Source organism: Hoplias malabaricus, chromosome 10 (assembly GCF_029633855.1).
Source record: "Hoplias malabaricus isolate fHopMal1 chromosome 10, fHopMal1.hap1, whole genome shotgun sequence".
In the NCBI taxonomy this organism is placed as follows: Eukaryota; Metazoa; Chordata; class Actinopteri; order Characiformes; family Erythrinidae; genus Hoplias; species Hoplias malabaricus.
Genome location: NC_089809.1, coordinates 42,596,392 through 42,613,809, shown reverse-complemented (window position 1 = coordinate 42,613,809; position 17,418 = coordinate 42,596,392). Strand labels below are relative to the sequence as shown.

The window sequence follows — 17,418 nt, the reverse complement described above, 5'->3', positions numbered from 1 at the left end:
TAAATACAGGCAGTGTTTACAAGTGTGAGACTCGTTGTGTTATAAATGTCGTTGCGATACTCTAGCTGCTCCTAAAACTCCTCCATTTTAACCTCAGAGAGGGTAAAATCTCACATTAGCCGCTGTGTCTGAACACACGGTGTTTAGGCTGGTTTTCCACCTCAGAATGCAAGTATAAAACGGCTCTGAAAACTTGTATTAGCCACTAAGCTAACCTTTCGCCCTTTACGGAGGTAGACATTAATCTGAGGTAAAGTAATGACCTACTACTTAAAGGTTCTCCCATATTTTTTTAACCCAAATGTTATTGAAGGCCTTCAAAGTGGTTTGAAGTGAAATGCTTTATTCTCTATTTAACTTTCAGGTCAGAAATGTATTTTAGAAAGTGTGTAGAATTAAAAGAACCAGTTGAAAACGAGCACAGAGAAATAAAGTAAATGTATAACAACTTCATGTGTAATCAAGCTCTTCACAAGGTGAGGAACAGGACTTCCAGGACACCACTGTGCACCTAGCCCTAGAGTTAAAACAACACTGCTCTGTCACAACTTTACACTGCACTTTGAGGAAGAATGCCCCCTTTTCTCCAGCCATAACCCTTTGAGTTAATGAGGTGTCTGTTCTCTCCTTGTTCCTCAGTTTTCCTGATGAGGGCACGGTGAGCAGCTGTTCATAATGTCGATGTTTAGCACCGGTATCTTGGTCCTCACGTCTCCTCTACACACCCTGCCCTTCCGCCTCGCCCCCGTCCTGAGCTCGGCTGCTCAGGTGGTGGAACGGACCCTGTACGTGCACCTGCACCCCGGCCTCAACCTCAGCACGGGAGCCCAAGCTCGGCCGGTCTTCGTCCCCCCCGTGGTGGACCTTCCCAGCGTCATCTCCCGCCTCTACAGCAACGCCGCGGATGTGTGCGGCCACCTGGACGTCAGGGTGCTGCTGACACATTTCCGGACGCAGTCAGGAGCGCAGCAGATCGGGTCGAGTGCCTCCACCTCCAGTCCCTTCCCCTCTCCACAGACCCTGTCCCACTCCCCAGAGGTGGTCTTGACAGATTTCCCCGTTCAAGACCCTGGCCAGTCTTCACTGGTGGCTCAGTGCCTGCAGAGATACGCGGGTCACTGCTACGTCTGCACGCCCGGGCTGTCCTCCGTTCTCCTTCATCCCCAGCTTAAAGAGGTGAAGAGTGAGGATGAGGAGCAGAAAGACTCAGGAGGAGGAGAGCCCTTGGAGACGTATGGCGATGTGGTGGTGGGTGGAACTTTTGACCGCCTTCATGGAGCCCATAGGACCCTTCTGAATATCTGCTGTCTGATGGCTAGTGAGCGCTTCGTGATTGGAGTGTGTGACAACGAACTACTTAAAAGTGAGTTGAGATCAGTAGTTTAGCTCTTTGGTTTCATTGGCAACTGTATCTCCTAGACACTCTCTCTCTCTTTCTCTCTCTCTCTCTCTCTCTCTCTCTCGCTCTCTCTCTCTCTGTAGATAAAGTGTTGAAGGAGCTGATTGAGCCGTACACTCAGCGTGTTCAGAAGCTCCAGGAATTCCTAAACGATGTCAAGCCGTCTCTTCAGTATGAGATCGTTCCCCTGTCTGACCCCTTTGGCCCATCTATCACTGACTCTCAGCTGCAGTGCATTGTGGTCAGCGAGGAGACGAGGAGAGGCGGAGAGGCTGTCAACAGGAAACGAGTCGAAAACGTAAGTCTGAGTACAGAGCAGAAAAAATGTATAAAAGAGCAGCGCTTCATTCCCACGCGACTAGAAGAAGAGAAGAAGAAAAAACACCGTTATTGGACCCTTGGGGGACATTGCTTCTCTGCATTTGACCCATCACACAAACACACTGGGGGCAGTGAACACACACATACAACTGGAGCAAGTAGCTGTGACCAACTCGGCGCCTTGCTCCAGGGAATTTCAGCCATGAATTAATTTTCTCTTGTTGGTCCCGGGAACCGGCGACGCTCCGGCCTCCAGCTCACTTCTCTACCCTCAAGGCCACCGCTGCCCAATTGAAAGAACATCCTCCAAGAGCGGTGCTCTGTAGCAGCTCTGCACCAGTCTGCAGTGATATCAGAGGAGCTGCTGGACTTTAGTTACATTTAGAGCCTCATTCTCCTTCAGAAGAGTTCCACAATCAGAGATTACCCTCCTCTCCTCACTCTTCTGTGACGTGGAGCTCAGCTCAGACTCTCCATTGCTGTTCCCAGATCAGCTTTGCAGGTTGGAGCCTTGTCATTGACCATTTTCTTTCATTTCCAGATTCAAATTTTGAACTGGATTGAGATCTGGATTATTTGCAGACCATGCCATTGACAATATTTTTTTATTCTTGGAGGAAGGTTTTCATGTCCCTCGGTGGTGGTGTGTTAGTGTGTGTTGTGCTGGTGTAGAGTGGTGCTGCTGGAGTTTTTAAACCCTGTGTCCATTCTCTGTCCACTCTGTGAGACACTCCTCCCTCGTTGGTCCACCTTGTAGATGTAGAGTCAGAGACAGTAGCTCATCTGTTGCTGCACAGTGTGTGTCGCTCGTCCTCTAGTCCTTCATCAGTGACACAGGACACTTTTGGATGGTGGTGTAACAGTGATGAGTCTAAAAACTCCAGCTGCACTTGTGTCTAATCCATTCGTACCAGGGCTATACAGTATCACACTGAAGGTGGTGCCTTTGCCTGAATATCAGCACAGCTGGGACACTGCAGTTGGGTCATTTTGGACTCTTAAAAACCCTGTATTTTTGTGTTGTTTTTGCTGTGTTTCCCCAGGGTCTGCAAGAGCTGGTCCTGTATGAGATCCCACTAATCAAAGACGCACATCACACAGATATCGAGGAAGAAAAGATCAGTTCGTCCAGCCTTCGCACTCGACTCTTAGGGACACTCCTCAAGCCTCCCACGGTAGTATCTTCCCTCCGGTGGTTTGCTGCTCTTCTGTACTTGTGTTTATACGTATCCATGTATTGATTCCTTCATTCATTTCTTCAGGTTTTCTTCCTATATTCAGGTTTGTCATTAGGATTCACTTGAAATTGCAGTGTCAATAATAATCACTTTGCTTTGTGGCCCTCCCACAGTGGCCCTGACCCATATTTCTAGATCTTAAGGGCGTTTTGTGGTAAATCTGATGAGTCAAATACACGATAACTCTGTTTTTATACACGGACCAGCCAGAACTTTAATGTCATCTCTTTACAATGCTCTACAATGACAGACTTTATTCCATCTGTTACTCTGCATATTTTTAAGCCCCCTTTCACCATGTTCTTTAGTGAACCCCCACAGAGCAGGTGTGATGTGGTGGTGGATCATTCTCAGCGCTGCAGTGACACTGACGTGGTGGTGGTGTGTTAGTGTGTGTTGTGCTGGTGTAGAGTGGATCAGACACAGCAGTGCTGCTGGAGTTTTTAAACCCCTCAGTGTCTGGACCGAGAACAGTCCACCGACCAAAAACATCCAGCCGACAGCGTCCTGTGTCACTGATGAAGGACTAGAGGACGAGCGACACACACTGTGCAGCGACAGATGAGCTACTGTCTCTGACTCTACATCTACAAGGTGGACCAACGAGGGAGGAGTGTCTCACAGAGTGGACAGAGAGTGGACACAGGGTTTAAAAACTCCAGCAGCACTGCTGTGTCTGATCCACTCTACACCAGCACAACACACACTAACACACCACCACCACGTCAGTGTCACTGCAGCGCTGAGATGTTTAAGGAGCAACAGATGGACTACAGTCTTTAATTTTGTTCCAATATCAAGTGTAAAGTGTCTTTCGAAGGCAAGGCACCTTTCAGACAAAAGCAATTCAAAGTTATTTACAGAGAAGAAAAAAAAACAGTTAAAGAACACAGGCTACTTTTTAGTGCACTTAATTTTTGAGGGGTCTTGGACTTTGTCCTCTTGTGTCCAGTAAACATTCACAGAACCAAAGGGCATGTCTCTGGCTGGTCTTTCAGTACAGTAGTGTACGCTTCAACGGATAAACACCATCTCAATTCTCAGGTCTGACTCAGCAGTTTGAGAGTGCAGGTCCTTCAGCTCCGTCAGAAGTGGGCTGTTACAAAAGATCCAACAGGTGGAGACAAAAGACAAGGCCGTGGGATAATTGATGTCTCTGAGAGTACTTCACATCTATTTTGACCTGTTAAAATAGCGCAGAAGCTTCGTTAGCAGCTGCCCCCTGGGATGTGTTTGGAACATGGTGTTTTGCAGCGTGGCCTTCAGGTGTTGTGTCAGTCTTTGTGGCAGTAGAATGGTATTCAGGAAGGGTTCGAGAAACAGATAAAGCCTTCCTTCATCTCGATACGTGGAATGTCATATTGACCTTGCTCAGTTCTTATCTCATGCATCTTTGAAAGCCCATTAACGTCGTTCTAAACCGCAGACGCTCCGGATTCTTCTGCCTCTCTTCAGCCGTAGCCAGATGGAGCTATTCTGTCAACGTATTTCTCCTCAGTGACTAAACCCTCGCGTCTAGTGTGAGTCAGAGCCGTCTTTGAAGCCGAGCACAAGCACAGAACCCTACGGTGGGGGGGTTGGGGGTCAGATTCCATGATTAATGTCGGAATAATTCCAAGATTACTGGGATAAATAGTCGTCTGACACATCAGGGACAGATTGTGATTTCTGCAAAAACCCGTTTATTCAGAAGAGAGCATGTGGTTTCACAGGATAAAATTAATGATCACAGAAATGATGGACCCAGAGACTCCCTCGGGTTACGGCTTACGGACTCGTACTGTAAAGCTGTATTCATCGCAGTCGGCGGCTGAACTGACGGGGGTTAGTCGTCATGTGGATGGAAGCGTTTAATAAATTGTTCTGTTCACTTGACTGCTGCTTTCACAACTCACTCTATGGCGCACAGACTGGGACACTGTCTGAACGTTCTAGTGGTTAATAATCCGAACACTATTTCCCTAAATATTCCAACTTTATTGTCAGGATTCTGACTTTATTCTCTGAATCTTATATATATTTTTAAGGTCATGGCTCTAAAACTCCTTAAAGACCAGGAATGTTCAGATACGAGTATCATAATTTTACCCGTTCCAATCAAACGGTTTAGAGATTTTTCACACGCTTCCGTTTTTGGCTTTGACTCTTGGAGAGTGTGTAATATCCTGATACATGCACCATCAGACTGAATATGGCAAGAAACGACGATGACGATTCTTCCAGCGTAAGGCAGTAATCTCTTAGTTAATCTGACTTCTCTGTGCTTTATTTATTTATTTATTTGTCTGTCTGTCTTTGGGATTTCTTAGTCTTCACACGCAGCCAAACAACCCGACAGAGTTTAGAGCTGTTTCTGACGCAAACTTTAACTTGACAGTCTGTGAGTTTGGTGTGTTCTCTCTGTGTCTGCGCGGGTTTCCTCCCAGTTTCCTCACACGCTCCAAAAACACATGTTGGTAGGTGGATTGGCGACTCAAAAGTGTCCGTAGGTGCGAGTGTGTGAGTGAATGTGTGAGTGTGTGTCGCCCTGTGAAGGACTGGCGCCCCCTCCAGGGTGTGTTCTCACTTTGCGCCCAGTGATTCCAGGTAGACTCCGGACCCACCGCCGCCCTGAACTGGAAAAGGGTTACAGAGAATGAATGAATGAATGAGATCCATGTTTGCAGATAAAGTGGGACCATATTTACAAAAAAGCTGCAACAGGAAGTTTGTCACATCATTCCATGATATTATTGGCTGTTGCAAAGCAGATTTACTGATTTACAGAGTGTGTGTAAACCGCCTGGATCCGATTAATCGATTACATGATCCGATTGTTCTTGGGTTATAAAGTGTATGTAAACACAAACAAGGTGTGTATGCTGATGGGACTAAAATCACCGGAGTACCGTAGAGTGCTGTTTGGTGAATATCAGTGTGTTATTATTCAGCCTGTCATTTTTAAAGAGAGGAGAATGGCAGACACAGCTGATCCAGATGGTCATAAATGATCCCTGTGTATTGGGCTTTTACCTGATGTTGGTGTTTTATTGTCTTGGGAATCTGAGTGACAAAAAGTGATGTAGTTAATGTTTATTTCATTCTTGAATTCTGTGTAACTGTCTCCCTTCTGCAGCCTCGGCCTGCTCTCTCTCAGGTCCCGTACGTGATCGGTCTGACCGGGGGCAGCGGGAGTGGGAAGAGCTCTGTGGCTCGGAGGCTGGAAGACCTGGGAGCAGAAAGGATCGACGCTGACCAACTGGGCCACGAGACCTACCTCCGGGGCACTGCCGCCTACCATAAGATACTGCAGGAGTTTGGTACAGGTGAGAGACAAGAGGAGACAACGTACTGTGCTAGAGGAAAGGAGTCATTAAAGGATTGTTGTGTGGCTATTTTAGCCTTATTTAAATTTGTTTTAATATTTTATGCCCTAATTTGTTTAGCTGAATTTCCTACCAGTTGAAAAGATGTGTCCGATTTCACCTCATTCACTGTAACTCCTCGGTAAATGAAGCCAAACAAGTGCCGGAAGAAAACAAAAAAACAACAGATTTGGGCCACTTATATCTGCTGTGTGAATGCAGCATGTAGGAGCTGCTCCTGAATTTCCATGTTTCAGTCACAGACTGCCATCAAAAAATATTTACAACTAATAAAATATTTATAAATAACCAATCACACCATATAATACAATAAAAATACCAATAATACATTCATTCATTCATTGTCTGTAACCCTTATCCAGTTCAGGGTCGTAGTGGGTCCAGAGCCTACCTGGAATCCATCCATCCATCCATTATCTGTAACCGCTTATCCAATTTAGGGTCGCGGGGGGTCCAGAGCCTACCTGGAATCATTGGGCGCAAGGCGGGAATACACCCTGGAGGGGACGCCAGTCCTTCACAGGGCAACACACACACACACACATTCACTCACACCTACGGACACTTTCGAGTCGCCAATCCACCTGCAATGTGTGTTTTTGGACTGTGGGAGGAAACCGGAGCACCCGGAGGAAACCCACGCGGACACGGGGAGAACACACCAACTCCTCACAGACAGTCACCTGGAGAGGGAATCGAACCCACAACCTCCAGGCCCCTGGAGCTGTGTGACTGCGACACTACCTGCTGTGCCACCGTGCCGCCCCCTACCTGGAATCATCGGGCGCAATTCGGGAATACACCCTGGAGGGGGCGCCAGTCCTTCACGGGGCTACACAGACTCACACACTCACACCTATAGACACTTTTGAGTTGCCAATCCACCTACCAACATGTGTTTTTGGACTGTGGGAGGAAACCGGAGCACCTGGAGGAAACCCACGCAGACACGGGGAGAACACACCAACTCCTCACAGACAGTCACCCGGAGCGGGAGTCCGTGTTCTCCCTGTGTCTGCGTGGGTTTCCGCCGGGGTCTCCGGTTTCCTCCCACAGTCCAGAAACGTGGAGGTTAGGTGAAATGGCTTCTCGAATAACTGTCCTGGTGTTTGAGTGAGGTAGGTAGGCACTGACTCCGTAGGCCACTGTTTGAAGCACCAGTGTTCTATCCGACGTAAGGCAGATTGTACTCCTCCTGCTTTTATTGTGATTTTATTTTTTTTTTTGCTTTGGGAGAAGAGTGAAATAGACTGGAGTTCTAGTGTTGCATCAAGGGACTGCCTTCGTTGGTGTGGAAGGGTTCCGTGGCGCTCTGAACTTCTCAGGAGGCAGCATAATGAGGGGTCTAAGAATGGGGACAGCCCATGTGTCGGGATCACACTCACTGTGACGTAAAATGTCTTGTTATACTAGGGGTGTGTGTGTGTGTGGATGGTCACTGGGTGAGTGCCTGATGCAGTCCTCCAGGTGGACGGTCGTTCCTGTTTCAGAGGATGCTGTACACATTTGGCTGTTGCTTCTCTCGTGTGTGTGTGTGTGTTGATGTTTAAGTTTCCAGTGGGTATCTAGAAAAGTGCTATATGTGTGTAATTATAAATAAAATACAGAAATATAAGCTTGTTTGTTTATGAAGGGTACACATTGCAGAGTACAGTGTTTAACTGTATTGTGTAATACTTCATCTGATCTGAAACCCTATAAAGATGAAGATATGGTGCTTGTGTAATTCTTGCATTTCCTTCTGCACGCTGAGCACAAATGTTCAAAAGGTCTTTCATAGTGAGAATCAAGATGAATAAAACATCTATCAGAAGCTTTTGAAGAGGGAAAGAGAGATGAAGACAAATGCTGTGAAGAGATGAACAGTTCAGAGGAATGAAGTGTGCCTCATTTCTGTTCAACGTCGTTTTATTCAGCTTTGAGTTGGAATATTTATTCAAGTAGATTTATTAAACTCTGTAAGGTGCCACTGGTTATTTATATACACACATACACGGGGGGGGGGGGGGCATTTATATGGATACACCTTAATAAAATGGGAATGGTTGGTGATATTAACTTCTTGTTTGTGGTACATTAGTATATGGGAGGGGGAAAACTTTTCAAGATGGGTGGCAGCCAAGGCGGCCATTTTGAAGTCGGCCATTTTGGATCTAACATTTGTTTTTTCAATGGTAAGAGGGTCATGTGACACATCAAACCCATTGGGAATTTCACAAGAAAAACAACGGTGTGATTGGTTTTAATGTAACTTTATTCTTTCATGAGTTATTTTCAAGTTTCTGACCACTTATAAAATGTGTTCAAAGCCCATTGTGTTGATTGTCAATGGAACCCTCTTCTCCCACTCTTCACACACTGATAGCAACACAGCAGGGGAAATGCTAGCACAGGCTTCCAGTATCCGTAGTTTCAGGTGCTATATATATGATATAATGGGTGTCTGTGTGTGTTATTTCAGATATTTTGAACGAGGATCAGAGCATTAACAGACGAGCTCTCGGGAGAAAAGTGTTTGGGAACAAGGTGAGAAAACCAGACTGTGGTAAAAACAAGCCGTGTCACTTCTCGTGCTTAGTTTGTTTCTTTTTTTGTGTTTCTAGGAAAAGTTGAAATCCCTGACTGATATAGTGTGGCCTGAGATTGCTGCTCTTGTTAAGGAAAGGGTGCAGAAGGCTAAGGAAGAAGGTGAGACTCTGTTACATCTAGAGCTTTCTGTAATATCGGCCCCCACGCATTGCACTGTACAGACAAGTCTGTAGATTGTGTTAGAGCTGGGCGATTTGGCCAAAAAATGTTATCACGATAGGTTTTTCTGTATTGGCTGATCTCGATAATTATCGTGATATTAACATATCTTACATGTTCTCCCTGTGTCTGCTTAGAAGTCCTCCCACACTCCAAAAACACACGTTTGTAGGTCTGTGAAAGGCTGGCGCCCCCTCCAGGGTGTGTTCCTGCATTGTGCCCAGTGATTCCGGGTAGGGTCCGGACCCACTGTGACCCTGAACTGGATAAGGGTTACAGACAGAGTCCCAAGTGCTTAACTGTAAACACATTGCACTTAACCCATTAGAGGCTTAGAACAGTGCTTGTAACAGTGGGAAAGCTACAACGTTATCAGTGTCATTCATTCATTCATTCATGGTCTGTAACTGCTAATCTAGTTCAGGGTCGCAGTGGGGTCCAGAACTGACCCAGAATCAGAGTGGAAGGCAGGAACAGTCCTGTCCTTGGAGTGTTTATTTATGAGCAGCAGTCTGATCTATGGAGTCAGATGCAAATAAAAATTTGCAAGTTGGTAAAAATATTTTACTGCGTGAAAAAACACATCAGGCAACGAACAGTGCTTTGTCAAACGAGAAAAAAATTCCCAGGAACCCAGTGTGTTCTCCCTTCGTGCGTTTGTGTTCTGACAGGGGGTCTTCATACCAGACAAAATACACCCCAAAACACAGAGTGAACAGGAGACTATAACATATTTAATACAAACATATATTATAAAAAACATACACACAAGCACTTGACTTAAAACAATTATGGTCTTGTTTACGTTCTCAGGTTCATGCGGTCGCCTGTTCATTTACGTTAATAGCATGAGTACACGCGCCTGAGTACACGTGCAGCTGGCTGTGGAACTGGGAATAGAAGTGAAGGTTTATTGGGCTCTGTCACCCAAATCTTATCATCGTTACCGAGCCAATTTTAATCATGAAACAAATCGATATCGTTTTATCACCCAGCACTAGATTGTATACCTTTTTGTTTGAGGCTAATGTTGATGTTCTCTTCTTATGACTGTGTAAAAACTAGTAAACGTATGGGTACGGATTTATAATAGACCACTCAGAACAGTGTTCTAGATAAACATGGGTTCTTCTGGACACAGAGTGTAAGGTGGAGACGGGATCTGTCAGAGCACAGGGTTTAAACGAAGCGGAAAAATTCTTTGTTTAAATAATAGAACAGGAATAGATCACGACTGGGTCATTGGTTCGAGCCCATGGAGCATGGTCCTTTTCGCACAGAGCCCCTCTCTGCTCCATGACACTCATGCCACAAACATCACTCTCAGAGAGTACCTCACAAATCACCTCGCTGGATTCTTTCGTTGACTAACGGACTAGTTCCTGAAGATCTGAGAGCTCTGCTCGGCTCATATCTCTGTAGCAGATCTGATAAATACACTGGTCCTACCCCATTAAGACATATATAACCAGTAATAACACCTTAAAGTCTATTCTGTAACAGAGTGATCTCCAGTGTAAGGATTTGAGGATGGGGGGGGTGATGTGATCTCTTCTTTTTCTCCGAGTGAGACTCTGGGGGCTGTGTTCTGAATCAGCTGAAGCTGTTTAATGGTCTTTTTTGGAAGTCCAGCTAAGAGACCATTACAGTAATCAGTGCTAGAAATAAAATCATGGATAAGTTTCTCCAGCTCTGGTTTAGAAAAAAATCTCTAATCTTACTGATGTTCTTAAGATGGTAAAATACTGATCTAGTGACCGCTTTAATATGAGACTAACACTGATCTGAGTCCATTAATACACCAAGGCTGCAAGCCAGTTCTTTAGATTTGAGGACCCTCGAGTCCAGATACGTAGCCAATCTTTGTCTCTCAGTGCTATTCCCAAAGAGAATAATCTCTGTTTTGTCTTTATTCAGCTGCAGAAAGTTGTCCCATCCAGTTTGTGATGTGTTCAAGGCACTTGCTTAATGAGTCACTGGACCAGAGTCGTTTGGGGACAGGGCCATGTAAATCTGAGTATCATCTGCACAGCTGTGATAGGACAGCCCATAGTCCTGTAGAATCTGGCCAAGAGGAAGCATATTTAAATTAAATAAAAGTGGACCAAGAATAGAGCCCTGGGGCTCCTATAAGAATCTTATGGTCAGTGGTATCAAAGGCAGCACTAAGGTCAAGTAATAGAAGAGATACCTGTTCAGTCTCTGTATTTAAGCAGATGTCATTAATTACCTTGATTAGAGCAGTCTCAGTGCTGTGATTAGCCCGGAACCCGGACTGGAATTTGTCTAGGCTACTGTTAATGGACAAGAAACTAGTGATTTGCCTGAACACTATTTTCTCAATGATTTTGCCAATGAACTGTAAATTAGAAATTGGCCTGTAGTTACTTATCAGAGATGATTCTAAATTTTTCTTTTTTAGAAGAGGCTTTACAACTGCATTTTTTAGTGAGCTCTGAAAAACCCCCTCCTGTTTTTATTTTAGTTTTTTTAGTTTTTATGATGTGATGGAGAGGGTACGGACTCATTGTTGGATACAGATGTACTAATCACGTGTCTGATATTCTGGATTTTAGTGTTAAAAAATTATGCAAACTCATTACATCTCTCAGTTGATACTAATTCAGGGGCCATTGGTGTGGGTGAGTTAGTAAGTCTGTCGACCACGGTGAAGAGGATTTTGCTGTTGTTGATGATGCTAGAGAAATAAGATAGTCGTGTTTTGCATATTGTCATGTTGTATTCACGTAGATTTCTTTGTGAATATGACGACTCGTTTTACGCCATCTGTGTTCTGCCTTGCTCCTGCAGGTAGAGGTCCACTGATGAAAAATTGTATGTTGAACTTACTGAGTGTGTTAAGGAGTTAAGGGGTAAGTTCAGGAACTGTGAGTTTTGGGTTTGTTCCCCATTAACAGTGTCATCTCCAAAGGTCAGGGTGTCTGCAGTAGGTTTGTTAGGGTTTTGGGACCGGCTGACACTTCTGGCACTTTCTGTGCTGTGTTGCGTCTGTGATTCTCACGAAGGGCATGCAGTGGTTCAAATCTGTTTTTCAGCTGAAGTGAATAAGACCGGTATTCTGGTCTGGTTCTGTGCTGTGATCTCTCAGCAGCAGTGTTAGGTTTAGCAGCTGAATTTCCTGGACCAGCTGTGGTACCAGGAGTAGAAGACGAGTCTACAGAGCTACACAAAGCATGGCGCTTGGGTCTAGCTTCAATCTGCACCCATTGCCCGTCTCTAGCTGTACTCAGGGCAGTGTTGGCATCCAAACGAACCTCTGGTCTGGATCTGTGTCCCTCCACTGTCCGCTGCTCTGTAAAGTCCTCAGCCTGCTGTCTGATGCCCGTTCTCCCACTCACTGTTACTCTGATAGCAGGCTCTGAACATCCCTTTCTAAAGCTGTCATTCTCTGTCCGTAACAACTCTGACACCACGTGTGTTGAACAAAATGATGAGGCATTTCACAAATTTCTTCCGCTGTTGGAACAGTCCTGGTTCCTAGAGCAATCGCACTACTTTAAAAAGTATTAAAAGCAGAAAATGTCCAGTTATGGCTTCGTAGTGCTGCTGACTTGTGTATATTTAAAAGCTCAGATACTCCATCACAGGAAAAACAAGGAGGTTTTGAAAAATAAGGAAAGAAATAAAAGATGGCAGAGCTAAGCAGCGAAGCGTCTGAACGGCGAGGAAACAGGCCAAGCACGGTTTACACGCCACGGTTTAGTCCCCACTCGGCTCCCTCTGAACCACGAGAGAACAGCCACTAAACAAGAACCCGCTTCCAGAACCAGGACCTGATTTGCCAAATGGAAAAGCAAAAAAGCAGAGAAGAGTAGGGACCAGATATAGAGGCATATGACAATCGCTCTCTTCACACTGTTTCTCTCTGCGAAAGGAACAATTTGAAGTTGTAGTTCCACCATCGGACGCCATCGTTAAAACCAACAAATGAAAAAGCTCTCTAGTTTTACATTGTGATCTCATTTCCAAATCTCTTTCTCTTACTAACTCTCTCTCTCTCTCTCTCCCTCTCTCTAGGAAAGTGTGTGTGTGTTCTGGATGCAGCGGTCTTGTTGGGGGCTGGATGGACAGACATGGTGCATGAGGTTTGGGTGGCAATTATCCCAGAGGAAGAGGTAAAAGTCAACACTTCTTTATTCCATCAAAAGCCTCTTGATTTGGTTTTATGAACTTGATAACAGCAAGTCCTAGACTTACAGAATGCTGCCTGTAGCTATGTACATAAGCAAACATTTTTATCTAAACAATACACCAAATAGCTGTGATATTAAATCCAGCTGCTGAGGGGGTGTGGGTCATCGGTCAGAGAGGGAACGGTCAGTTCTTGAAATTGATGTTTGAAGAAGGAGAAGTCTGTGTCAGCGTAAGGATCCGAGGGCCGTGCTGTGATGTTCAGAGCGTCTCCAAAACGCAGGTCTTGTGGGGTGTTCCCGTTGTGCAGTGGTTAGTACGGACCCATAGAAGGACGACTGGTTAACTGGCACGTTGGTGTTGGAGGGAGTGATGGTGAGTTTGTCTGGTACAATCCCACAGGAGAGCTACTGCAGCGGTAGAAAGGGATCAAAACACACAAAGCCTTTTGATCCTTCCTTGGACTGTTATTGTTAGGTCCTAACCACTGCATATCAGGGGCCACTGTTACAAGACCCTCAGTATTATTCCCTTCACCTGTCAGCAGTTGTAATCTTGTGGCTGTATGTGCTGTCGTCTTTGTAAAGTGTTTTTATTTGATTCTCTCTTTCCTCTCTCAGGCAGTAAGGCGTATAGTGGAGCGGGATGGTGTGAGTAAGGAGGATGCGTTGAGGAGATTACAGAGTCAGTGGTCTAATGCTCGGCTGGTGGAGCATGCTAATGTAGTTCTATGCACACTGTGGGAACCAGATGTTACTCAGAGACAGGTACATTCACCTGAACACACCAGACTTTACATGGATGCTGCAGTAAGCATGTGCCGATATAAACACTTCAAATAATTAATAAAATGAGTTGGTGCTGGTCGTCTGCGTTGCGTGGCGTAGAGTGACGACTCTCTCTGGACAATCAACACTTTGCAAGGTTTATGCCCTGCTCAACTCTCTCTGAACCACTAGAAAACAGGAACCCGGTTCCAGGACCAGATTTACCAGATGGAGAAGCTGAGTCGAGTAGCGTAGGGAACAGTGAAACGTGCCATAGGACTCCTGGCCTTAGACAGCTGACACATCACCAAGAACTTACATTCGAAGTGTCCACCATGAGTGTTTTATTATCACTGTGTACTGATCAACGTCTCTGCACATCTTTATCTTTACAGTTTATCTTTAGAGGCACAATTTTATCATGTGATACCTTTTCACATCTGTGTTCTTCAACAGGTTCTAAAGGCCTGGAACCTTCTCCAGCAGCGACTTCCACAGAAAACAGAAACTGGACTTCCTTCCTGAAACAGCAGTGTTCCCCAGAAGCTTGTGCACACTCTCCAGAGCTCCAGAGAACATCTCAGACCCTTGAGAGGAAAAGGACAGGGCTTCAACCTCGATTTTCTTTCTTGTTTTGAAGTCTATACAAACATTTTAGAGGCGACTGAAGGGTCCTGTAGACTGGGTGGGCCCTGAGGGTTGAGGACTTTAGAAGACTCCTCATGATTTTAGGTCAGGTGTCATTTCTTTTAACATTAATCAGGACTTCCAGAACAGCAGGTCAACACTTGTAACAGAGGCCAGAGCATTGCCACTTGATGGTTCCTCAGTAAAGACCGTGGTTCTGTATCATACAAAGTATTATTTAAACATACAAATGGTCCCTGGGTGTTTGTGGAATCATGGAAAATGTGTTGTACATAGTCCTATGTTAAATCTTTAAGAAATGGGTTCTATGCAGACGCTGAATGTAATGATACTTTTCCACTGCATGGGATTAGCTCGACGCGACTCGGCTTGCTTTTAGTTTCTGGCTCTTACACTCCCACAGTTCCCCCGCGAGATGGAGCCGGTGACGTCGCAAAACCCACTTTCTAATGGGAACCACATGTTTAAAAACCACAACAACGGAGGCGGTAAAGTCAGGCGCTCTTTACTCGTTTTGTGGCGTGTTGTTGTTGTTTGGACTCAACGTGGCTCACAAATCAGTTTTCCTTGTCGCACGTTCGGCTTTCACTGGAGATTTTCCTCGGCCACGACCCAAGGAGCGTTTGAACCTCTTCAAAAACTCCTCGGGGGAATGTTACGAGCCGCTGCTGTGAGGTGAAAGCTGATGAAACATTTTTTATAAAAGCGGCGAGTTTGTGCTGGAGCTCTGCATTTCATGGTGATTGACAGGTCTCTGGCCAATCAGAGCTCTGCAGGGTTTACACCTCACATTTAGTACCTGCTTGGCTCGGTTGGAATAGCTAGCGAACAGGGACTGAAAAAGTACCCGGTTCCAGGACCACATTTGGCCGGTGGAAAAGCGGCATTAGTCACTGTAAGTTTAATCCCACTCCACAATCCAGTGTAGAAATGTATACAGAATCCCTGTCTTTACTGAAGAACCCTAAAAAGTGACATTTTAAAGAGAATATGGTTGCGCTCCTTTCACACAGTGGATGAGAAGAGATTGGAAGTTTATAGCTCTTTGTGGTTCAGAATTTGCTGAAAATGTTTTAATGATTTAATGTTAGTCACTGTTTATTTGGTTTAATTAAACGGGGCCATTGACTGGGAGCGGTCAGAAAACCCCCAGGTTGAGTCTTCATTCTCTTTAGGAGTTAGACCCCAGTGTTACCTGCCAGTGTCCAGCTGCTCATTTGGACCACGCTTATGCAATCACAGGAAATAAAAGAAGGAAATTAAAACACATTTAAAGGGGGACTGATGTCTGCAGGGTTTAACTGAAGACTAGGTAGTATATTTACGTTAAAGTTAGGTAGGTGGGTGGAGTGAGGTTTCTACATTCCTCTAAACGTTACATAGTACAGTTACTGTGGTGCTGAGCCCAGAGTAGCAACAACAGAGTCTCTATTCTCACTTACAGCGCAGTCACACATCACAATGATTTTAAAGCTGTAATTTTAAAGTACAAATGACTTATTGTTGCTTTTAATTACTAAAAGGTTTTGAGTTACACACGTGAACACTGACTTGTGTTGTATTTTATTTGTACAGTTGATTATTTCAACAAAAGCTGAATGCAGAGCAGCAGATGGACTACAGTCTGATTGTAGAACTACAGCGTGCTCCTGTGGTCAGTGAAGCTGAGAAACAGAACAGTGAGTGTAGAACCAGGGAGGTGGCTTTAATGTTTTGGCTGAAGGGTGTAGGTGAGTTGGGGAAACGGATCGATGCAGAGCAGTTGTGATCCGTTATTAAAGTGTTGCTTTAATACGCTGCATGTCCCAATGTTTGTACAATGACACGCCTCATATTTAGGTGAACATCTTTAGGACTCCAGCTGTTAGCTCAGATTTTTATTGTTCATAGAAAAGCATGACATGAAATAGGAGGCTCTGGAGCAGCTACACATGAACCTAGCGTAGCCCAGAGCAGTGGTGGGCAGACTACGGCCCGTTGGGCTGTTTTATCAGGTCCTCTGATTATTTACAAAATTAATCTCACTTTTTTCTGCAATATCCTATATAGTCCACTAGAGGGCATGTGCCAAAGTCTATAAGGGCTACAGATATTCACTGGTCACGTTTGCCATTACGTTGAGTGCTGCTACCCCTCTGGAGTCAGCGATCACATCACTCGGCTCGTTCATGACATCTCACATAAACCATTAACTTTTGTTGAAAGTGCTGTTTTAAATGCTGTATGGGGGTGTATTTAAACACACCACAAAATGTAAGGAGATGTGTGTTTGGTGGAGTATTTCTTTGTTGTAACAGTGCTTCTTGGTAATAAATCTTACACCGTTGGAGCCTGTTCACTTCCCTTTTAAATGGCGCCACATTTGTAAGAAGCATGTGTTTGTGGGAGGAGCAGTGGAGCTGAGTGTGGAGTACGTGGAAGAACCACACACAGCCACAACAGCCTCCACCTCCTCCTCCTCACGCTGGTCACCAGCCTGGTCTCACACCGCTGTGGGACAGCATCCCTTTCTTCAACCAGCCTTTATCTGGAGTCAGCCGCCGTGGTTGTGCGGGTCGCTCTGGCACCAACAGCACGTCCAAGCGGATCCCACAAGTGTTCAGTGGGGTTGAGTTCAGGAGCTGGCAGGTCGTTCCCTCCTCTCCACTCCCAGTCTGGAGGTAGTCTCTGATAAACCCCGCTCTGTGGGGCGAGTGTTTGGAGGATAGAGTTCGGTCTCAGACTGTGGAGGTATGAGAGCGCCGCTGGTTACAGGATTTCATCTCTCTCTCTCTGCACTG

General features: G+C 45.3%; 1 protein-coding gene across 2 annotated transcripts in view; it reads left to right on the top strand.

Annotated features, from left to right (window-relative positions):
• coasy (CoA synthase) overlaps positions 1–16,869 on the top strand; it is a 17,331-nt gene extending 462 nt beyond the window's left edge. Inside the window, exons 2-10 of one of the 2 annotated variants that reach the window (XM_066682601.1) lie at positions 640–1,363; positions 1,483–1,697; positions 2,764–2,895; positions 6,074–6,263; positions 8,785–8,849; positions 8,927–9,011; positions 13,110–13,207; positions 13,844–13,990; positions 14,447–16,869. In XM_066682601.1, the coding sequence (XP_066538698.1) occupies positions 676–1,363; positions 1,483–1,697; positions 2,764–2,895; positions 6,074–6,263; positions 8,785–8,849; positions 8,927–9,011; positions 13,110–13,207; positions 13,844–13,990; positions 14,447–14,515 (1,689 nt within the window). In that variant the 5' untranslated portion in view covers positions 640–675 and the 3' untranslated portion in view covers positions 14,516–16,869. The remainder of the gene's footprint in view (positions 1–639; positions 1,364–1,482; positions 1,698–2,763; positions 2,896–6,073; positions 6,264–8,784; positions 8,850–8,926; positions 9,012–13,109; positions 13,208–13,843; positions 13,991–14,446) is intronic. The other variant, XM_066682599.1, reaches the window with a different exon arrangement.
• The last annotated feature ends 549 nt before the right edge of the window (positions 16,870–17,418 follow it).